At 46.9% G+C, this 24,186-nt stretch overlaps 2 protein-coding genes across 7 annotated transcripts in view; one reads left to right on the top strand and one right to left on the bottom strand.

Moving 5' to 3' along the window:
- The window catches only part of LOC119965946 (probable thiopurine S-methyltransferase), a 106,303-nt gene extending 88,865 nt beyond the window's left edge, over positions 1 to 17,438 (bottom strand). The window contains exons 1-2 of one of the 3 annotated variants that reach the window (XM_038796982.1): positions 17,194 to 17,438; positions 14,596 to 14,737 (exon numbers count right to left, since the gene is read on the bottom strand). In XM_038796982.1, the coding sequence (XP_038652910.1) occupies positions 14,596 to 14,735 (140 nt within the window). In that variant the 5' untranslated portion in view covers positions 14,736 to 14,737; positions 17,194 to 17,438. Of the gene's footprint in view, positions 1 to 14,378; positions 14,487 to 14,595; positions 14,738 to 17,193 lie in introns of those variants that run through there. The other 2 variants (XM_038796981.1, XM_038796983.1) reach the window with 2 other exon arrangements.
- Positions 17,439 to 17,479: 41 nt separating this feature from the next.
- Positions 17,480 to 24,186, top strand: part of LOC119965944 (lysine-specific histone demethylase 1B) — a 160,758-nt gene continuing 154,051 nt past the window's right edge. For 2 of the 4 annotated variants that reach the window (XM_038796979.1, XM_038796977.1), the window contains exons 1-2: positions 17,480 to 17,711; positions 19,683 to 19,777. Coding sequence is in view for 2 of the 4 variants with exons in the window: in XM_038796978.1 (XP_038652906.1) it covers positions 17,693 to 17,711 (19 nt within the window). In the remaining 2 variants the exon portion in view is untranslated. The remainder of the gene's footprint in view (positions 17,712 to 19,682; positions 19,778 to 24,186) is intronic. The other 2 variants (XM_038796978.1, XM_038796976.1) reach the window with 1 other exon arrangement.

The following is a 24,186-nucleotide window of genomic DNA, read 5'->3' as shown; positions in this document are numbered from 1 at the left end:
GAGGTGGAGGAGTTATCAGTGGAGGAGCTGAAGGCTAAATGGGAGGAGGAACTTGGGGAGCAGATAGAGGACGGGACTTGGGCGGATGCCTTGGAGAGAGTCAACTCTTCCTCCTCATGTGCGAGGCTTAGTCTCATCCAATTTAAGGTGCTTCACCGGGCCCACATGTCCGGGACTAGGATGAGGAGGTTCTTTGGGGGTGAGGACAGGTGCACCAGATGTTCGGGGAGTCCAGCGAACCACGCCCATATGTTCTGGGCATGCCCAGCACTGGAAGAATTCTGGAAGGGGGTGGCGGGGATGGTGTCGAGGGTGGTTGGATCCAGGATCAAACCAGGGTGGGGACTCGCAATTTTTAGAGTTGCGGTAGAGCCGGGAGTGCAGGAGGCGAAAGAGGCCGGTGTCCTGGCCTTTGCGTCCCTAGTAGCCCGACGAAGGATTCTGCTACAGTGGAAGGATGCAAGGCCCCCAAGTGTGGAGACCTGGATCAGTGACATGGCGGGATTTATAAAATTGGAAAGGGTCAAATTTGCCCTGAGAGGATCAATACAAGGGTTCTATAAACGATGGCAGCCTTTTCTGGACTTCCTGGCTCAAAGATAGGTAACTTGGTCAATAGCAGCAGCAACCCGGTTGGGGGTGTGTGTGTGTGTGTGCGTGTGTTCCTTGTTGTTGTTAAAATGTTGTGTTGTTCATGGAGGTGGGGCGAATGTTTATGATTGTTAATATTATTGTTATTTTTGGTATTTTACTATGGTGCGTTATTGTTGTATAAATTCAAAATTTTTCAATAAAAATTATTTTTAAAAAAAAGGGAGGTAGAGAGAAAACAAGGAATTATAAATCAGTAAGCCTATCATTGGTATTGGGGAAAATTTTTGAATCCATTATCAAGGACTTTATAGTGGAACATTTAGAAAGCAGTGGCAGGATCAGTCAAAGTCAGCATGGATTTATGAAGGGGAAATCATTGTTGACAGATCTGTTGGAATTCTTTGATAATATAAGTAGTTCAGTTGACAAGGGGGAGCCAGTCGATGTGGTATATTTGGACTTTCAGAAGGCGTTTGACAAAGTCCCGCAGAAGAGATTATTGCGCAAGATTAAAGTGCATGAAATTGAGGGAAATGTATTGAGGTGGATAGAAAACTGGTTGGCAGAAGGAAACAAAGAGTAGGAATTAATGGGTCCTTTTCAAATTGGCAGGCAGTAACTAGTGGGGTGCCACAGTGACCCGTGCTGGGACCCCAGCAATTCACAATATCTATTAATGATTTGGATGAGGGATCAAAACCTAACATCTCAAAACTTGCAGATGATACCAAGTTGGGTGGGAGGGTGAACTGTGACGAGGATGCAGAGATCCTACAGCATGATCTGGACAGGTTGGGCGAGTGGGCAAATCAATAGCAGATGCAGTATAATTTGGATAAGTTTGAGGTTATTCACTTTGGAAGCACAAACAGGAAGGCAGATTACTACCTGAAAGGTTGTAAATTGAGAGGGGAGCGTGCAGCGGGACCTGGGTGTCCTTGTGCACCAATCACTGAAAGTAAGCATGCAGGTGCAGCTGTCGTTAAAGAGGGCTGGCAGGGACTGGTTTAGCACAATGGGCTAAACCTCTGGCTTGTAATGCAGAACAAGCCCAGCAGGGCGGGTTCAATTCCCGTTCCGGCCTCCCCGAACAGACGCCGGAATGTGGCGATTAGGGGCTTTTTACAGTAACTTAATTGAAGCCTACTTGTGACAATAAGCAATTATTATTATTAGAAAGCTAATGGCATGTTGGCCTTCATTGCTAGAGATTGGGTACAAGAGCAGGGATGAGTTGTTACAATTATACAGGGCCTTGAGGAGGTCACATCGAGAATATTGTGTGCAGTTTGGACTCCTTTTCTGAGGAAGGATGTTCTTGCTCTCAAGGGGTGCAGCGAAGGTTTACCAGACTGATTCCAGAGACTGTCACAGGAGGAGAGATTGACTAGGTTTGTTTAGGATTGATTTTGCTGGAGTTCAGAAGAATGAGCGGGGGGGGGGGGGGGGGGGATCTCATAGAGACTCATAAAATTCTAACAGGACTAGACAGGGCAGATGCAGGGAAGATGTTCCCGATGGTAAGTGTGTCCAGACCAGGGGTCAAAGTCTGAGGATTCGGGGTAAACCATGTCGGACAGAGAGGAGGAGACATTTCTTCACCCAAAGAGTGGTGAGCCTGTGGAATTCATTACCATAGGAAATAGTTGATGCTAAAACATTGAATATATTCATGAGGCGGCTAGATATGGCACTAGGGGCGAATGGGATCAAAGGTTATGGGGAAAAAGCAGGATTAGGCTATTGAGTTGGATGATCAGCAATGATCGTGATAAATGGCGGAGCAGGCTCAAAGGGCCAAAGGCCTCCTCCTGCTCCTATCTTCTATGTATCTATGAATATGAATTGTATGCACTTCACTTAATGTCAATCTATTTTTAATTTTTGTTCGGCCAAGAAGAGGTTTGTCCTGTAATTGCACAAAAAAAAACACTAGGCTGCTGTTGCGTACACGTTATCACTTTCCCCATATACTACCAACCCTCTCCCTACCAACCATTTTATACCCCAGCTGGCCTTTTGAACTACCCAATATTATAGCAGTCCAGAGTCAACGGGTCTCCCCGAGAGCACAGTTTCTTACTGCAATCGACAGCAACTATGGTAAGGAGTAACTCTAAGGCACCAACAGCTGTCTGGGTGGCATGTTTCAATGGTTGATCACCAAATAGTCAAATCTAGCTCTATAGCAATAGGCTGAAGTTAACAGTGTATGATTTGGAGAATAAACAGAGGAGAAGGGCCCCTCTGGCAGTCCCATATAGCAAAAATCTATTTAGGAATATCGGAACAGAAACATATCTAGACTCTCCTGTCATTCAATGAGATCATAGATAATCTGCACACTGACTTGGATTTTTTTAAAATATAAATTTTAAACTACCCAATTATTTTTTTCCCAATTAAGGGGAATCTTAGCGTGGCCAATTCACCTAACCAGCGCATCTTTGGGCTGTGGGGGTGAAACCCACACAGACACGGGGAGAATGTGCAAACTCCACACGAACAGTGACCCAGGGGAGGGATTCGAACCCGGGTCCTTAGTGCCGTAGTCCCAGTGCTAATCACTGCGCCATGTGCCGACCCATGACTTGGATTTTTAAGCAATAATAACGTAAAATCTAATTAGCAATGGAGACTCCTGCTTTGAACACTTTTACTGCTTTACTAGAATCTAACTGCAGAGATTCTCTGTAATAGTCCAATGTGCAATTTTAGGAGCCAGAGTGAAATATTCTTCAGTTTTATTATATGTTCATATCAGTACTCTAACTAACAAGTGCAGTGGGTAAACACCTACGTGATACCAAGTTGATGAAGTAGGTGCCAAACAGGATAGGGACAGGCTGTAAATTTTGCACCCTTGTTCAAAACAAGTGCGCAAGGATAAAATCAATTACTACAAGCCTTTAGAAAAAATAATCTGGGACAAAATTAACTTTCAGTAAGACAATGAGAATTAATTAAGAAAACCAGCATGGATTTTTTCATGGTGTTTAACTTGGAGTTCTTTGATGATGAAATAAAGATGATTGATTAGGGTAATGCAGTAGGTGTGGTGTACGCAAACTTCCAAAAGGTGTTTGATAAAGTTCCATACAACATCAGCCAAGTTTTTAAAAAACATTTTTTTATTTTTTGTGTTTTTTTATTTAACACAAATTTGTAACAGTTACAGAGAGAAACATGGCCCTGTGCAAAGAGCCTTAACATAGTGAAAACGAACAGTGGGAAAGAATAAACACGTTAATAAGGCACTTCCCCTGCCAGCTGTTTGCCCATGCCACACGTGTTCAACTAAAGTAACGTGGCCCTAACCCCCCCTCGCAGCCTCCCCTCCCCCCAGCCCCGAGGTCTGATCAGCCCTGCGCTTGGCCCTAGCCCGCCCCACCTCCGACTCTCCCTGGTATCCCCTGACCTACGCTAGCTATGCTGACCCCTGCCCTTGGCACCTGCCTGTCTCCCGTCCAAGCGCTCGGGCCCTCCTCCCCACACACCAGGGACCCATTAACCTAATTGTATCCCACCGTGCCCTTTCAAGTCCCGTAACCAGCCCCTAGCCCATCCCCCTATCAGAAGCCCCGATCTCCCGCCAAAAGGTACCAAGTGCAGGGCCCCTCTCTCTCCCCCCCCCCTTGTTGCAATCCCCCCAAAACACCCTAAACAGTGCACCCTCCAGCCCCACTCTTTGTCCAGGCTGAAAACAATCTTGGATAAAACATTACAGTACAGGATAGTTTAACAAACCGCCGCCACACAAAAGCTCTGAGAGCCCAAAGTCCTTTAGTTCCAGTCCAGCTTCTTGTTTTAATAAAAGTCCACACCTAATCAGAGCAAATTAGATTAACAGACCGCCGCCACTGTACAGCACTGAAAGAACCAAGTGCCCATTAGTTCAAGTCCAGTTTCTTATCTTTAATAAAGGTCCAAACCTGTTCTGGTGTCCCAAAATAGTAGTGGAGTTCCTCAAACGTAACCCAGAGCTTTGCAGGATACAGCATTCCAAACCTCACCTCCTTTTTGTAGAGGGCTGCCTTTACCTTGATGAATCCTGCACGCCTCTTGGCCAGCTCCGTTCCCAAGTCCTGGTAAATGCGCACCTCGCAGTTCTCCCATCTGCTGCTCCTCTTCGCCTTGACCCATCGCAGCACACGTTCCCTGTCAGCAAGCTGGTGAAAGTGGACCACCAAAGCCCTCGGTCGGTCGCTTGTCCTGGGCTTCCTTGCAGGGCTCTATGTGCCCCATCCAACTCCAGGGATTGAGGGAAGGCCTCCGGTCCCATCAGCGCCTCAAGCATACCCGTCACGTATGCACCCATATCCGACCCCTCGCAGCCCTCGGGCAGGCCAATGATCCTTAAATTCTGCCTCCTGGCTCTGTTCGCCAGCTCTTCAAGCTGCTCCTGCATCCTCCTGACGGGCGTTCAGCTCCTCCACCTCATGCTCCAGCTCCGTTACTGTGCCCGCCTGGCTGGAGAGCTTCGCCTCGACCTCCCTGAGCGCCTTCCCTAGGACCGCCTGTGTCTCGACCATTCGGTCCATCACCGCTCTCATTGGGTCCAGCGTGTCCCTCCTCAGCTCGGCGAAGCAGTTCTTGAAGAACTCCATCTGCTCCTCCCTTGGCCAGTGAGCCTCCACTCCCCGCCGTCCGCCATGCTTGGTCACCCGGTCTGGGGTCCCCGCTGCTCCCACTTCAATCCTTGCCACTCCACTCGACCACTTCTAGTCCAGCTGCCCATACCTCGGAAAGGAAGCCTCTTCCCCATCGTCTCCTCCACCGATTCAGGCTGCCCCATCCCAAAAAAATCCGTTAAAAAAGGTCCGTTTGCCCATCGCGGGCGGGAGCGATCTGACCTGCGACCTGTCTCCTCGAGGGCGCCACCAGAAGTCCAACATCAGCCAAGTTGAAGCCCATGGAATAAAAGGGTCAGGCAGCATGGATGTGGAATTGGCTGAGACAGGAAGAAGAGTAGTGGTGAACATTTTGTTTTTCAGACCGGAGGAAGTTGTATAATGGAGCTCACCAGGGTTTGGTATTGGGATCATTGATTTTTTGATCTACATTAATGGCCTAGACTTTGGTGTGCAGAGCACAATTTCAAAATTTGTAGATGACACAAAACTTGGGAAGTATTGTGAATGTGAAGAGGATAGTGATCAATCCAAGAGAACATATACAGGCAGATATGAAATTTAGTACAAAGAAATGTGATGTGATGCATATTAGTAGGAGATATGAGGAAAAGCAATAGAAAATAAAGTGTACAATTCTAGGGTGCAGGAGCAGAGGGACCTTGGGGGATATACGAGTACAAATAGCTGAAGGTGGAAGGGTAGGTTGATAAAGAAGTTAATTAGGCATACGGGGTGCTGAGCTTTATATATGTAGTGGCATAGGGTATAAAAACAAGGAAGTAATGATGAACCTTTATAACTCCCGGGTTTTTTTTTGGGGGGGGAAGGAAGATCTAATTTTTGAGATCTCCCTGTCGCAAATCCTTCTCGCGATATGTTTATTAAAGTTTTACATAACAACAAAGAAAAGAATGCAATTACCAGAAACAAAAAAAAATCTTAAACTCTATTATCTAAAACCCTTAACAGCTGATGGGTGTCTAAATACTTTTTTTTGAAAATCTTTTTATTGGCTTTTCTCGTATTTATAAACAGTTGTTGTGTTTATACATTACATTTTTCTTACCCGCACTAATTTACTTTATTGTACAGAGGTTTATTTTGTCCTTCATTTAACTAACTATATGTACATTTCGTTGCCCTCTGGATCGGTCTATAATTCCCCGCTTCCCCGTCTCCCTTTGGCTTTAGCACCCTTCCTCTTCTCTTGTGGTTTCCCCACATTCCTTCCCCCGCCCCAGATTGGGCAGTCTTTTGGTTCCTCGTCTATCTTGTTTTTTTTATTCTCAGCTTACTCCTCGTTGCTGGTCTCGGAACAAATTTTGGAACAGGCCGACAAACTGCCCCCCAAGTATCCAGGCAGCCTTCCTCCGACCCTCGCATGGTGTACTTAATCTTCTCCAGGTGGAGAAATTCCGAGAGGTCAACGAGCCAGCGTGCAGCCATGGGTGGTACTGCCAATCGCTAGCCGAGCAGGATTCTCCGGCGTGTGATTAGGGAAGCGAAAGCAAGGGGCTGGCCCCCTTCCCCATGTGTAGTTCTGGCTGCTCTGATACCCCGAAGATTGCCACTATCGGGCTTCACTCTCACCCCCATAACCTTGGACATTGCCTCGGAGAAGCCAGAACCCAGCAAGCTTGGGGCAAGCCCAAACCATATGGGTGTGGTTGGCCAGGCCCCTCTGGCACCGTTCACATTTATCCTCCACCTATGTCTAAATCTTTAAAAAAGAAAATAAATGGTTGGTTGCCATTTCGGGTAGAATCCCTTCACTGCACCCCTGAAGTGAACTTAAGTGCAAGGAGAATATTAAATCCCCCAACCAGCCAGAGGCATTGCGCAGATGGAAGACCTCCAACCAAGCAGTATCCACCTCCGGGCTACAGTGAGGCAAAGGCGGCTACGTTCACCTCTACCCCAGAGTGAACTACCGGTGAATCTGAAACCCCAAATACAGCTATCAGTGTACATGGGAGTAATTCCAAACAGAGGTGTCTGACTTGGTGCTAAAAAAGGAAACTCAGAAGTTGCCGAGTCTTGGGCAGGACCAAACCATATGCGCATGGTCAGCTGGGACAAGCGGACAGTGATCACATTTATTCTTGACATTTGGAAAAAAAAACATTCATGGTGAAGAACAACCTATGTGGCACCTTGAACTGAATTAGGCTTAATCAGTCACATGAGGACGTGAAGTTGACCCTTTAAAGGGCCTCTCTACAAGCCTTACTAATGAGTATTGGGCACAATCGAGTCTCCTATTTCGCCCATACTCAGTATAGTGGGGAGGGATCAGTTGAGAGAATGTGGCCATATAGGTCGGAGATAAACCCCCTGCCAGGCTGAGCTGAGGATAGAAACCTTTTCAGCAAGGAGGAAGGGGAAGTGCAGAAACCAACTATTTTCTAATACACCCGATAGGTAAAAGATAGATATTTAGCCTAAATATTAGAAATGAAGTATTATTGTTGAAATGTTACTGATTAATCAATTATTTGACTGTATTGTTAACATATTGTTCATGTATTAATACTGAATCAGGAGAATCAAATGTGAATAATTGATTAATTATTTTATAATAATGATTCTTTATTATAATAATTTTTGCTGAAATGTATGCAATGCTTGCCCACTCTATTGTTTAAAACTGCAATGACAATATGAATGAGTTATTCTTTGCGCTTTTACCTATCCTATCGCATTAATTGTTTCTTTTATCTTACTGTGATATATCTCACTTATTCTTTCGATTTATCAAAGCGGGGACTGTAGAAACCAACTATTTTCTAATACACCTGATAGGTAAAAGATAGCTATTTTGCGTAAATATTAAGCCCCAGTCTTTAAATACCCATTTTACATTCACTCATAACCTCAGGCCATCTCAAAACACAGAGAGACACAAAACAGCATAATTACATTATAGATTAAAACAGCACTTTTACTGAGCTAACAAATACATTTGCAAGACAGTTTGATCCGCCTCATAAAGTCCTTGGTAGTACTCCCTAAATGCCTGGTTTATCTTCCCTGGCTCCGACACCACATCCCCAGCCCCAGCCCGTATCTTCACTATTTCCCTGGACGCAGCTTGCTTCCACAGCTGGTGCACCAGCATGCGGCTCACACCTCCCCATACTCATATTACACTCCTCTTGCGCCACCGTCCCCCCCGTTGTCAGCCTGCCAAACTGCCCCTGCAACTTTTTTCTCCTCGCCAATCCCTCCACGGTGGGCACCCTCGAATTTTCCCTGTCCACCTCCACTACCTCGCTCACTAGACAGTCATGTTCCTCCCTCCTTTCCCTATCCGCACGAGCCTTAAACAAAATAATTTCTCCCCGGACCACTGCCTTCAGTGCTTCCCAAAACAATGGCCGCAGACACCTCCCATTTTGATTGAACTCTACATACTCCTTATTCGCTGCCTGCACCTTATCACAAAAACCTCCATCGGTCAAGAACCCCGAGTCAAACCTCCACCCCGGCCTCTGCTCTTGTCCCGTTCTAAACCGAATCTCCAGCCAGTGGGGCGCATGGCCGAGATAACTATCCCTGCATACTCTGCCCCCTCCACCCCAACCAAAATCTCCCGACTCACTACAAAGTAATCAATCCTTGAACACACCTTATTAGACGTGTGAAAAGAAGGAATACTCCAGGTTAAATCGCTGGCTTTGAAAGCAGACCAAGGCAGGCCAGCAGCACGGTTCAATTCCCGTACCAGCCTCCCCGAACAGGCACCGGAATATGGTGACTAGGGGCTTTTCACAGTAACTTCATTTGAAGCCTACTTGTAACAATAAGTGATTTTCATTTCATTTCTATTCCCCCTGGGTTCTGAAAAGGCCATGGGTCCACCATACCCATTCTCTGCATAAACCATCGCCCCCAGTTGCCTCGCCATTTGTACCCTTCCTGTCGACCTGGAGCTCGACCGATCCACCCTCCGCTCCAGGACACAGTTACAGTCTCCTCTCATGATCAACTGGTTGCTGCCAGCAGCCCTCTCATAAAAACCCACATCATCCCAATTTGGGGCATAACATTTACCAACACCGCCGGTGCCCCTTCCACTACACCACTCACAATCACATATCTTCCACCCTCATAAATCCCATTTTTTTGCTCATTAAAATTGCCACTCCCCTCAATTTCAAATCGAACCCGAGTGAAAAACCTGCCAGACCCACCCGTTTCTTAACCTAACCTGGCCCTTCACATGGAGGTGCATCTCCTGAAGAAAGACCACCCCCGCTTTCAAGCTCCTGAGGTGCGCGAACACCCGTGACCTTTTAACCGGCCCATTCAGTCCCCGAAAGTTCCACATTACCAGCCTTACGCCTCCAACCCCCTCTATCGTTCATCACCTTCCCTTCTTACTTCCTGCCCCTTAATTCCACCCTATACCTAGCCCATCCTGGATGGCCCCTTCCTCCACCCCTGACCATGTCATCTCTCACCCTCTGTTGTAAATTCCATGTCGCAACAACCCCCCCCCCTTCACTTCCATTCACCAGCATCACCTGCTATTGTGGCCGCCGTGCCCAAAGGTGTCACAATAGGCAGACATGCAGATAATGATGCACAGACAGGCATCTAATGAACACAGAGAACAGGACATGACCAATGAACAGGTAGGACACTCAGGTGTGGTAACTCACTATAAAAGGCACGAGGCACTCACACTCCGCCTCTTTCCACGGATGAACATCTGCAGAGTGAATCAGGGTGTATGTACAGTATCACACCTCCAGCACGTGGCTAAGAGCTAGTCTGATTTAGTCAGACAGAGTAACCACACTTAGGTTAGCAGAGAGTCGTAATCATAGTGAACTTTGCTAACGGTTCAATAAATCAGGTTGAACTAACTTCAAGGTCTGGAGTATCTTTTAGTTAAAGCTGCATCCAGTTGCAGCCTGTGTTGTCCCAGAGTACATAAATACATGACCCCCCCCCCCCCCCCTCTCCTCAGCTCAAGGATGGCTCTCTACAAACCTTACCCTCCCCCACCCAAACAGGGACTTCTCTTGAACCAGACAGCCTTCTCCAAAAGCAAACAAATGTTAAACACAAACAGTCCCATAAAACAGGAGGGGGGGGGGGGATGGGAACATCCTTCCCCACATAAACTGTTCATCCCTACAACCCCATACAATCTCAACATTAAACAGCAAGCCCCCTGCAAAAAATGAACCCCCCCCCCCCAATTCAAACATGCTACCTACCATTACAAAGTGCCAGCACCCCAGTTCCCAAGCATTGTTCGCTCAGTTCTCCCCCCAGTTTATACTCCTTGTAGTAATCCACGGGAGGCAGGAGTTCCGTCACCACACCAATATTTATTTACAATAACGATATTACAGGAGCAGCTACAAATAGTGCTGCTAGCAGTTCAGTCAACTTAAGACTGCTCACAAAGCCTAGACAGGTGATTATATGGGCCCCCTCAATGAGCTATCATTGAGGGAGCTCATACTTCAACTGGCCAACCAATAAAGCCAATTGGAGTTCATTACACTCCTTAATGAAGTTTTCAGCCTCTTCCGAGGTCTCGGACTCCGAACGTCACCCATAATTTCGCTGGGTAGAGTACCCCAAACCTGATCTGCCGCTGATACAGCACCGTCATGACCTTATTGAAGCCTGCAGGCCACTTTGCCAACTCGGTTCCAATGTCCTGATAAATTCAGATGCTATTCTCCTCCCAGTCGCAGGTACGCTTCTCCCTGGCTCATCGCAGAATCTCCTCTCTCCATAAATTTGTGGAGTCTCACAATCACTGTCCGTATCGGCTCCCCAGTTCTAGGCTTCTGCCTTAGGGACCTATGCGCTCAGTGCACTTCAGGTGTCTCATCTAGCACCCCTTCTGTCACCAGCCCTGACAGTATCTTCGAGATGTACCTCGTGGCTCCTTCAGGCAGGCCCACTATTCGCAGGTTCTCCCTTCTCGAGGCATTCTCCTGCTCCCCCACCTTTGCCCTCAAATTTTACACAGGTCCCTTAGGAGCCCCACCTCCGCCTCCAGAGGCACCACACGATCGCTGTGGTCCGAGATCACGCCTTCGATCTTCCGAATCTGCGATCCCTACCTCCAAACACCTCTCCGCTTTTTCCAGAGAATTCTTCAGGGGTGCCACAAGCTCCTTAGATGGCTTTTGAGTGATTCTCATGCATTTCCTTCCTCTGCCGGCAGAATTTGTCTTTAATAAACACCACTAGCTCCTCTGGGGCTTTCCAGCTTGCATCAACCCTTCCCCCATCTGCACGCTTACAGTGGCTGCTGCAGCAAAGGCTCCCTCCAACTTTTCAGCCAACTCTCTCACCATTTTCTGCCAGATCTGATGGCCAGCAGACATACCGCTTCCAGGGGAAACTACTCCTCCAACATTCACCATTTTCATCAAAATTCCACCAGTTTCGGGTAAAAAGAGCTCTTTTCTGTGCCTTTAAGCAGGAGCTGCCCTGTGTGTGACCACTCACTCCATGGTCACAACCAGAAGTCGCAACCTATTGTATCTTAACCCAATCTCATCTTTTAAAAAAAATTTAGAGTACCCATTTTTTCCAATTAAGGGGCAATTTAGTGTGGCCAATCCACCTAGCCTGCACATCTTTGGGTTGTGGGGGAAAAGCCCACGCAAACACGGGGAGAAGGGCAAACACCACACGAACAGTGACCCAGAGCTGGGATCGAACCTGGGACCTCAGCGCCGTGAGGAAGCAGGGCTAACCCACTGCGCCACCGTGCTGCCCGAACCCAATCTCATCTTAATCTGATATCCATTACTCACAACAGTTATAGCCTTTATACCACGATCAACAGTTGTGTCTATGCCTGATACTGAGTCCACACTAGATATTCAGAGGGGACAGTCTTTCAAAAAGTTATATGGCACTTTCCACAACTAAACTCAGGCAAATGAAGTACATTTGAAGTTCAGTTGCTGTTGTAATGTAGGTAATGCAGCAGCCAATTTGCACACATAATGCTCCCATAAACAGCTCAGTAATATTCCATCAGGTAATACGTTTGTGCGATGTTGACTGACATTTTCAACCAGATCATTGGGAAAATTCCCTGCTCTTCTTTGAAATTGTGCTTTTGAATATTTTACACCCACATTCAAGGCTAGACATATATCATCTCATCCAAAATCCAGCACCGGTGTCATTAAAACACTCCCTCAGTACTGCACTGGAGTGTCAGGCTTGATTTTTGGGAGTTCAAGTTTTAGAGTGAGACTTGAACCGAGAACCTTGTGACTCAATGGAGAGTGGTGTCCACTGAGCCAAACTCCACCCGGTTTCTCCTTCTCTTACGATCATGACTTTCTCAGTACTGGCAAATTCCCATCATACAATAGTGTGATCTGGGAGTTGTAACAATTATATCTCTTGTGTGAGCTGGATACCATAATATGTGCGCCCAGTGTATTTTTAAAAATATCTTCTGGAAGACAAGCCTATGAATGTTTTGCTGAGACATAGCCTATTGTAAATGAACAAGCAGGTTGTAATGTAATTTGTGAATGAATAGGATATGTTTTACAGTGAATTTCAATCTATTTTATGTGTTTTTTTTGCAACAGGCTAATCTCATTTTATGGACTATCAAAGTGCAAACTACTGTGGATTCTGCCCAGAACCACTGGACTCGAAGCCAATAACTTCAAATGGTATTTTAAAAATAAATTATTTCCATACATGTGGTGTATTTATAATGGAAACTTCCAACAATATAAATGTATGTACATAAGCTCTGAAATATTATAAAATGTTGGCCTTTAAGTTATTGTCTTGGGTTAGTGTTTCAATATATTTGTATAACAAGTGGAATATACAGGGTTATGGCCGGGATGGGAGTGCCCACTTTATCTAGCCCCTCTACTTTACAGGTCGCACTATTAGTTTTTAAAGTTTAGTACACTCACCAAAATGGCCAATTATTTACCTTCACTACTGTTAGACACAGAATAAAAGATATTTTAACCAGGCTCCTTTCAACAAACTCAGAACGACTGATTTATTGGAAAACAAAGTTGCAAGGACACGCAATTGAACTCTGGAAATATCACTTTAAAAAAAACTAGCATGTGCACCCACAAAGGACCATGAGATAGGTCTCTGCTGAGATGGGCTTTGTAGGATAGGCTTTAAGAAATAAAGGATAACATTTTCAAAGTTTAAATCCTGCAAACAGAGTGGATCACAATAGCTTCTCCCATTAGATATCTGGAGGTTCTCACCATTAGAACTTCAGTGTGGAGGAGAAGGTAGTGTTGGATCAATTCTTCTCATCTCAACATTTCAGGTTTCCAAATGCAGACAAGTTATACTCCGTTGAGGATTCTCTGGCAGCAGGTTGCTAACCACATACGGAATTCAGGCAAGGCAGGTTGGAGCTGCCTTCTTCTCAGCTGATTTCAAAAACAACAGGTCCAAAACTTAAAGCTTGTCTCTGTCACTAGCCTTTGCCAGTTCCTTTCCCAATCAATTAAAGTGACGGTAGTGCAAACAAGCACACAGCTCATTCCTCCTCAAGTACAATGCTAGCCAGGTGATTTATTGGGGAAATGCATGCTTACCCCAAGACCAAAGATAAATGAATGTCCTTAAAAAAAATTCAAGTGTCTAAATAATGTCTCCTTCCATAATTTAAAAGGAAATATAGTTTGTTATAATATTACTGTTGTTGGTTAATCATTTCCTGTATAGAAATAAAGATAACATCAATGTTTAACTGAATTTCTCAGATTTTCAGACTTGACAATGGTCACTTTCTGAATCTCTTTATAACAAGATATTGGTATGGTTTTTCATGATTTAATAGAAAGGTTGGGAGACACTTAACAGCAGGAATGAATACTTATGCTGCTCATCCTAGTTTCAACAGCAGGAATGAATACTTGAAATACTCCAAAGAGAGATGAAGCATTGTGGCACTTGGGGAAATAATGCACTCAGCTTTCCACACTTCTAGTTCTGACATTATTTGCTCATAAAAGGATTGAGGTGCAAACTCTTACTAATAGACAGCAACCTGGGACTTCCGTTTAGGCAGCAATATTGTTGAAGTTTGCATAACTTTACTGGAACTTTTATTCTGTGAAAGTACAAGTTAATTTTACGTTATCAAGAGTCACTCACCCAAACCTCATGCATGGCTTTCAGTCAGCACAACCTAACCATTTCATGTTAGAGTAATGAATTCAATCTCCACGAAGACCAATGTTTTAATTTGTTCATTAATGCAAGCTACAAGAAAACAAAGTAAGGACTGCAGAAATTCAATATCAAGGAAATATAATTCTAAAAATGAAGAATTGGAAGATGCCTGAAAACTAAAACTAAAATCTGCACTCACTTGTGAATTTCTTTTGCATGAAAACCAATGTGCTTCTTTTCCCATCGTGTCATCCAGTCTTCCACAGTCATTTCAGTATTTTCTAGGTCTCCATACTTGTTCAACCTCTTTCCCTCTGGTATATCTTTTCCAGCACTCATTACTGTTTGGAAAAACGCATGTTGTGACAACATATACAGAGAGAACATAAGAACAAACATCTCAAACCAAATCTTTGAATTTTGTCTGAGGGGGAAAAAAAACAGATGAACTCCAGTCTTAAAAAAAACCCACCACTTTGATTTGGTTTTGCGCTAATAACTTCAGTCATGGACAACTTACTAGAAATTCAGGTTATGGCAATAACATTTCCCAAGTAATCGCACTTGAAATTAAAAATAACAGGCCTTTCATTGAAATGTATAGTTTGCACATTTACTTGAACTATAAATACTGATGTTTCCTTCTGCAATTTCCCTTCTCGATCAAAAATGACTGACTACTGTTGGAATGCAGTTTTATAAACTAGTAGCCTTCTGGTATCTCTTGCAAATGATCACTTTTTTCTAAGTTAAGCAATGGGTGTCAAGAAACTAAAGCAGCTGGCTGAGAGAAAGTTTTCAGCGGTTTGATTTTTGAGATGAGCATTCGGGTATCATTAAAGCACATATTCTGCCCATTCGCTTCTCTTCCCCCACCCCCACCCACCCATGTCAATCAATAAAAACGTGCAAAATGACAAAGACGGTGCAAAACCTGGAGGCAATCTGACTGGAGAAGGCACACGTTTATTTGCCTGCCCGCACTAAATGGTTAGGTTGTAGCTTTCAAATTGTTGGTTTGTGTTCATTTACCAAACTTCAAGGCAACGTAATCAAAACGAGAGCGAAATGCTGCGGAATTCTTGAAATAAAAAAAAACCAGGGGCGAGATTCTCCACAAATGCGGAGAATTGTAAAGGCTGCCGTGGGACAGGCCGTGACCACGGCAGCCTTCACGCCCACTTCCGGGGCCGATTATCCCCCCCCGGGCGGGGCTAGGAGCACGGCCCCGTGCGTCACAGCCTTGACGACAGTCAACAAGGCCGCACGTCAAGCGTCACTCTGGCTGACGCGGCCAATGACATCAGCCGTGCATGCGCAGTTGCCGTCTTTTCCCTCAGCCGCCCTGCAAGACGTGGCGGCTTGATCTTGCGGGGCGGCGGAAGGAAAAGAGTGCATCCGTTACGGACGCACGGCTCCCTTGGCACGGCCGTGGTACTGCCATGCCAACCGGGCCCCCAGATGCCCCAAATGGGCATCTACCGCCCGTTTCACGACGGCAGCAAGCAGGTGTGTTGCTGCCGTGTTGAAATCGGCGTGAAGGCCCGGCCGCTCGCCGATTTGTGGCGTGGGTCGGGCGTGGGGGGGGGGGAGAATAGCGGGAGGGGGGAGATAAGGGGGAGGAGAATAACGGGGGTGAGAATAGCGGGAGGAGGAGAATAGCGGGGGAGGAGAATAGCGGGGGGGGAGAATAGCGGGCGGGGAGAATAGCGGGGAGGGGGGGGAAGAGAATAGCGGGGGGGAGAATAGCGGGGGGGAAGAGAATGTCAGGGGGGAGAATGTCGGGAGGGAAGAGAATGTCGGGGGGGGGGGGAGAATGTCGGGGGGGTGGGGGAGAATGTCGGGGGGGAGAATGTCGGGGGGGGGGGAGAATGTCGGGGGGGGGAGAATGTCGGGGGGGGGAGAATGTCGGGGGGGGAGAATGTCGGGGGGGGAGAATGTCGGGGGGGGGAGAATGTCGGGGGGGAGGAGAATGTCGGGGGGAGAGATGTCGGGGGGGAGAATGTCGGGGGGAGAATGTCGGGGGGGGGGAATGTCGGGGGGGGGGGGGGGGAGAATGTCGGGGGGGGGAGAATGTCGGGGGGGAGAATGTCGGGGGGGAGAATGTCGGGGGGGGGAAGGTCGGGGGGGGGGCAGAATGTCGGGGGGGGGAATGTCGGGGGGGGGGGGGGGGGGGCAGAATGTCGGGGGGGGGGCAGAATGTCGGGGGGGGCAGAATGTCGGGGGGGGGGCAGAATGTCGGGGGGGGGGCAGAATGTCGGGGGGGGAGAATGTCGGGGGGGGGGGGGGGGGGGGGGGGGGGGGGGGGGGGCAGAATGTCGGGGGGGGGGGCAGAATGTCGGGGGGGGGGCAGAACCAGAATGTCGGGAGGGGGGCAGAATGTCGGGGAGGGGGCAGAATGTCGGGGGGGGGCAGAATGTCGGGGGGGGGGGCAGAAGAATGTCGGGGGGGGGGGCAGATGTAGGGGGGGGGGGGGCAGAATGTCGGGAGGCCCTAGTTAGTCTCCCACCCGGCGTGGGGGGGGGGGGGGGGCGGAGAATCCCGCCCCAGGAAATGCTCAGTCAGTCGGGCAGCGTCTGTGGGAACAGAGACTAAATATTAATTTTGTTTCTCTCCGTGTCCACGGGTACCTGACCCACTGAACGTTTTCCAGCATTTTACTGTATTCAGGGCAGGGCAAAGGGCGTGTTGCTCTCCGCCGCTGACTCTGGCGCTGTCAAAAAGAAACGATTTTCGCCCAGAGTTCTTCCCCCGCACTCCCAATTCCCTCAGGTTAAATATTCAACGTGGGGCTCACCGTCGGGCGTCACTGTTCGGACTTTGTCAGGGAGGGTATCTCTGGTTGTCGGCACCGTGCAGCTTCAACACCGCGATCGGTGTCAGGGGTACAAAGGTCACAGACGCATCATTTGGAATTGGACGTCATCGACACATACACAAAAAAAAGACCCAGGGCAGAAAGTTTAAACGTTTAAAAACTCCACAGCGGGGCGGGCGCAGACGACGCGGGGGGTGGATCTCGCGGCGACGCTCGGGTTAAAACGATCACCTTGTTCAAATCGAGTCCGTTACAGAACTGCCAGGGAGGCGCACGCGCGCTGAAGGCCAACCAGAGCTCCAACGGGAGGTGTCGTCAGGGGGAGAGAGAGAGCGCGCGCCGGTGCGAGCCTGGGCTCGAGCGAGCGAGAGTAAGTTGCACGCACCCGGCCGGGGAGCTCGAGCTGGGGAGAGGGAGCCGGAGCCGGAGCCGATCGAGGCAGGAACTGGGAGAGAGTGGAGTACGAGAGGCCGCCGCCATGTATTACTCGGACACAGGTGAATGTAATTCTCAGGCCGCTCTGCCTTGGTCGTTAACTTGGCAATGGTCGCCCTTTTGTGTGTTTTGTTTTGCACCCGCCCATCGGACAGTTTGCCGGTGAATAGAACGCGTCAACCGGGGGGTGGCGGTGCGGGTCCTGTCGCCAGGCTGCCGTGGGCCATCTGTGCCTCGTTCATTTTTCCCCCTCCAGCTGTCTGTATGTTGTGTGAGTGAGAGGAAGGAATCTCGGGGATCCCCAATCCCAATCCCAGGGCCTGGAGCTCAGGCTTTATGTAGCGATCAGCAGCAACCCAAGACTGCTTCCCTGTGTATGCACTCGATGCGGATACACTGAGAATGGCTGAGGCGACATTGTTATCAAAATGGGATACATTATAACTGAAACAAGGGGCGATACATTATAACCGAAGCAAGGTCAATATTAATAACAGGAATGTTTACCCGTTGTTAGAGAAATGTTAACACGGTCGATTTCAACCTTTGACACTGCATTACTTGTTCTTTGAATTGCAGGTGTTTTCCCTGCGTATTTTTTCCGAGTTCATTTTTTATGAATTTTTTTTCTGACTGAATTCATTGAGCATAATTCTGTTCTACATGTGCGTTTCTATAATGTTGAGTACAAGGTTTATCAGCAAGCCCCGACAACACTTATCTGTGTCAATCTAATGTGATTGGTAGTGACAATTGTGAAGACTTTCTTCTTAAAAGGGGGAAGTTGAAGGTGATGATTTTCAGTAATTGTAGGTAGGAAGTAATTTTTAAAAATGTTTTCGACTTAACACCCCCCCCCCCCAAATTTAAAGAGTGGTGATTTTAAAAGTCTCAGATAAAAGTGAGATGTTTTTAATATGTTGGAAGGTTTGCTGTTTTGACTCATCTTTAGTGATTAATTACAGTAATGAATCTTCCTGCAAGAGAATTGGACAAACGGCAGGATTGAATTGTTACTTTTTTTGATTTGAATTTGTCTTGAAGACCAATTCTCCAGGAAACAGAAAACCACTTGTAATGTAACCTTGCAATTCGAATTTTCTGATTGTTTAGTGTTTAAAGCATAAACAAATCTCGATGAATATTCCTTTACCAACAGAAACAGTTTTGTTTAGATTGCTTAAATAAGCCAGTACATTATGTGCAGATGGTGATTCATATTTCCATGTTTTCCTGGGACTTGCACCATTGTGATGACCCCTCTATGGCATAGATGAATAAAGCAAAAGAAAGAGTGAACTATGAGAAAGTTACTTGCGCCATTAATTATGCCGCTTCATGTTTTCCTGCGACTTTTTTTTAACTGTTCTGCTGACCTTGTTTCAAACAGAGGGGGGCATATTTTATGATAGAAATATCATTGCTGTTGTGAGTGTTGTTGTGAGTGTTATTGTGAAGCAAATCTGACTGCAACTTCAGGAGTCTACACCTCTTCAGAGAAACATGGTTCTCAGGAAGTTGCTTTCTGATTTACTCGGCTTGGTTAGAAGCTTCACTACACCGTAACCTTGTTAAGAGATTTGCCATTAAAATACACAAACGGCATGAAGTAACTGTACTTGCTCACTAATTACTTACTAAACAGCGAGAAGTTAGGACTGATGCATTTTTGCATAAATTAATTTCTAACATAAATTAGCAGGCATTTTATCTTCAAGAAAACTCATTCAGTGTTCTGTCTATATCTGAATTCTACTTCCATTGTCTACAAAATAGTTCTTAAACAATCTCTCTGATTCTGAAAATTTAGTCTTACAAGTGTGGAGTTTAATTTCTTCAGAATTTAGTTCTTGTTGAAAGTATACTAAAAATTGTGATTTTTATAAACAAATCTGTCTCTTGCCTCTCTGTCCTTTTTCTTCTTTTCTCCACCCCTTCCCAATTTTCTTTACCTCACATTAGTTTGCTTTCTGTACATGCTTTTATGTTGAATTACAAATTCAAACTTCCTGGTTTAACTCTGCATGCCACAGTGAGATTCTTCAGTGTGATTGGTTGAAGAGAGATGGTACTGCTTTCTCAAGCTGCTGATTTTCTGTAGAGCATGCCACACAGAATACAATTGATGGTAAGTGCCCACTTGACGTCTGTGAGCTGCTGTTAGCAGAATGAATGGTGAGTTCCATTCTTTTGCCACTGACAAAATATGAGCCAGGATATTTATGATGGCTCTATCCCCACTAACATCAATAATGATCACTGTTTTCCTGCATTTAATTGTTTTCACATCATCACCACAGGACTTGAATCATGGCACTAGTGACCTGGCAGTGGGGTGATATTGAACTGAAAATGTGTACACATTTTAAAATAACAGTGAAAATGATTTTGTGCTCCAAAATTTTGTTTTGGAGTAAAAGTTGGAACAAAGCTAAATGTTTCAGCAAAATACCTCGTGCTGAGAAAATAAGATTATGGTATTCCAGGTAAAATTAAATATTAATTACACCAGAGAGTCAATTGCATCAATAACAGCTCTTTAGAAACTTACTTTTAGCACCACTAGACCTGGGAGAGGTCATGGAAAGCATCAGCTCCATACAGGCGGGGAAGGCATTGGGGCCCGATGGGTTCCCGGCGGACTTCTACAAAAAATTTGCGATAGCACCGGCCCTGCATAATGCAGAAAATGTTTACAGACTCACTGGCGAGGGCACCTAGCTTCCAATGCTAACACAAGCTACTATCAATACCTAAGAAAGACAAAAGACCAAACTGAATGTAGATCATACAGACCTATTTCGCTGTTCAATATTGATGTGAAAATAGTCACAAAAATTCTAGCTGAGCGGCTGGAGAACTGCATACCAGATGTTTTCGCAGAAGATCAGACGGGCTTTAAAGGGTAGATAGCTAACAGCGAACATCAGGCAATTGCTAAATGTGATAATGACCCTATTCGGAGTGTGAACACCAGAGATTATCGTTTCCCTGGATGCAGAGAAGGCCTTCGACAGAGTCGAGTGGAAGCACCTCATGAGGTATTAGAGCAGTTTGAGCTGGTGGCAGGGTTTACCTCATGGGTGAAATTCCTGTATAAAGCACCAAGGCAAGTGTACAGACCAACAACACTAGCTCTGAATACTCCCAGCTGCACAGAGGCACAAGGCAGGGATGCCTGCTGTCCTCATTCCTATTCCCCCCGAGCAATCAAACTGTTGGCAAGAAGCTGGAAAGGGATCCAAAGAGGAGACAGAGAGTACTCAATGCAGATGAACTGCTCCTCTACATCTTGGACCTGCAAAATGTTATGGAAAGGATCATGAAACTACTGAGAGGGTTTGGAGCCTTCTTGGGCTACAAGCTCAACTTGAGCAAGAGTGGTCTTCCCTGTGAACCTGAAAGGGGGAGGGTTAGAGCTGGAAAGGGGGAGCGGTAGAGCTGGAGGGGCTACCATCAAAACTAGCCCAAAGCAAATTCCGCTATCTGGGGATCCAGATCGCCCACGACTGGACACTGATCCACAGGTGGAACCTGACCAGTCTGACGGACGAAGTAAAAAAGGACCTAAAAAGATGGGAGACACTCCACGCTCCCTAGTGGGTAGGGTGCAAACGATCAAGATGACCGTGCTGCCCAGGTTCCTCTTCCTGGTTCAGATCCATACCGGTCTACATCCCCAAGGCCTTCAATGCACTTGACAAAATGGTTATGGCGTTTGTGTGGTGGGGTGATAACCCCAAAAAGGTCCTACAAAGAAGAAGGAACCTCTCAAACCTACAGTACTTACACTGGGCGGCCACTGCAATAGGATTGAGGGAAGGTTGAAAGAACCAGGAATGGGTAAGGTTAGAGGAGAGATCCTGTAGACGTACGACACTCCAGGCCCTCGTCACAGCAGTACTCTCATCCCTGCCAGCCAAACACTCAACAATCCCAGTGGTGGCAGTCACACTCCGAACCTGGAATCAAATGAGATGGCACTTTGGCCTAACCAAACTATTGACTATGGCCTCCATCTGCGGCAATGATAAGTTCGCGCCAGCCATGCAGGAAGCCACCTTTAGGAGGTGGAGACAAAAAGGTGGATGCTGACCGTTGGAGACTTCTACAAAGAGGACCGGCTAGCGACCTTGGAGAAACTGACAGTCTACAACTGCCCAACGGGGACAAACTGAAACCCCTACAGGTAAAAGAGCACCTCTGCAAGGAGATGACCACATATCCACGGACCCCCCCGGACGCACAATGTTAGAGGAACTACTGGAAGTGGATAACCTGGGAGGAGCGATCTGCGGAGACCTGTACAGACGACTATTAGAAAGGGATGCTGCACACTCTCAAATGCAGGAAAGAACTAGGGATAGAAATAGGGTGGGGACTCTGGAGCGAAGCACTGAACAGAGTCATACCTCCACTACTTGCACAAAGCTAAGCCTTATGCAATTGAAAGTGATGCCCAGAGCACACCTAACAAGAACCCGAATGAGCAGGTTCTTCCTGGAGGTGGAGGGCAAGTGTGAATGTTACCAGGGAGGCCTGGCCAACCACACCCGCATGCCCCAAACTTGTCAGGTACTGGACAGCCTGCTTTCAAGCAATGTCCAAGGTAGTAAGGGTGGAGCTACGCCCAAAAGTGGCAGTCTTTGCGGTATTGCTCCTATTTATAGCCAGAACTATTTCTGTGGCAGGGGACTGACACCCTTGCCTTTGTTCCCTAATCGCTCGCCGAAGAATCCAGAATGTGGAGGCCATTCACCAACTTGCTCCAGGACCTGTTTGAAGCCAACAGCCAATAAGGGGGGGGGGGGGGGGGGGGGGTGCACACAGGAGACAACAAGGGAGGAGGTAGATAAAGAGAAAGGGGGATGTGCATGGCGTCTAAGGGAGGAGAGGCCGGGGAGAGAGGGTCTGGTGGTTTGGGAATGACCAGAACAGACAATAGTGGGCCAAGAGCATGGCCGCAAAGAACAAGATTGCGGCCTTCCAGTTTTTGACCTGTCTGCCCAATTGATGGGTGCCTTTGATGACAAATGGTGAGGAAGGCGGGGGGGGGGGGGCGTGGCAGATTAACCCCAGGGTGGAATGAAGACTGGGTACCAGACCCAGCTAAAGTTGGTGAAAGCCAGCTCAGTTGGAGGATCCTCATGTGCAGCAGCAGTGGGAAAGGTGGCGGAAGGGGATGGGTCATCGTCAACAGCCACATTGCCGAAGGAGCAGCTTTATGAGTTTTCTAAAAGAATTTTGACAACCGTGAAATGAAATACCGGGGGACTCGTCGATTTTTTTTTCTTTTTTTTTATTGAGGGTGGCGCAGCACCCCTGCAGACCTCTATGGATCAAGTGGAGAAGCGGTGCAGTGATCAAAGAGGTGGAAAGGATGGTCTCGAACCAGAGTAACCAGATTGTGCCATTGGTGTTGGAGATGTCGCTGTTGGGGGAAGCGTGCAAGATTTTGTGCAAGAGTGTAGACCAGGAAAATAGATCCACATGGCAGAATTTGTGCATCGTAGGTCTGCCAGAGGGAGTAGAGGGAACGAGTGCCACCAGCTATGTGTCAAAAATGTTTCCGAAGTTATTCGAGAGGGCTCCTGGAGTGGATTGTGCCCATCGATCCTTGACACAGGTACAAGGGCGGGAAAGCCGCTCCGGCAGTGATTGTGCTTTTGTACAAATTTCAGGACAAAAAATATTCTTGAGACGGGTCAAGGCAACTCTGGACTGTAGCTGGGAGCGGATATTGGGGCTGACCTGGCCAAGCGAGGTCACACAGAGCCAAGCGGCATTCTTCCGGAGCAAGGTTTGGCTTGGGGTGCTGTACCTTGCCAAGTTGTGGGCAATGTTTAAGGGCAACGAACGTTATTTTCAGACGCCAGAAGCGACGAATGACTTTGTTCAAGAGCATGGGCTAGTTGCGGGACATTTTGTATGGTTCATGATTTGTCAGATGTATGTTAAATTGCATCTGTTGCTTTTTTTTTTTGTTTGTATGTGTGATGTTACTTATGTGTGATTTCTATTGCTGTTGTGTTGTTGGGGTGGGGTTTGTGATGATGAGTGGAATGCTGGTGCGGGTGCCAGTGATTTTGCTTAATGTGTACGCACCCAATTGAGACAACGTGGATTTTATTCAGTAACTGTTAAGAGTCCATTCTGAATTTGGACTCCCATAAGTTAATTATGGGGAGTGACTTTAATCATGTGCTGGACCCCAGGGTGGACAGATCGAGGTCCAAATCTATCATTAGGATGAATATGGCAAGGGAGCTAGGGGCGTAGACCTGTGGAAGTTTAGGCACCAGGCGAGAGGGAATATTCCTCCTCCTCGCATGTTCCATCAGGTAGACTCCTGAATAGATTTCTTTGTTGTGGAGAAGGAGGTGTTGAGGGCGGAGTATGCAGGTATAGTCATCTTGGACCATGCACCGCACTATATAGGCTTGAGACGCGGTGGGCACAAAGGCCGGGATGGAGATTCGATTTGTGGTTATTGATGGAAAAAAATGTTTTCCGCTAAGATGTATGTGGAATTTAATC

Source organism: Scyliorhinus canicula, chromosome 5 (genome assembly GCF_902713615.1).
Source record: "Scyliorhinus canicula chromosome 5, sScyCan1.1, whole genome shotgun sequence".
Lineage (NCBI taxonomy): Eukaryota > Metazoa > Chordata > Chondrichthyes > Carcharhiniformes > Scyliorhinidae > Scyliorhinus > Scyliorhinus canicula.
Note: the sequence above shows the minus strand (reverse complement) of the source record. Positions and strands in the feature narration are given on the sequence as shown.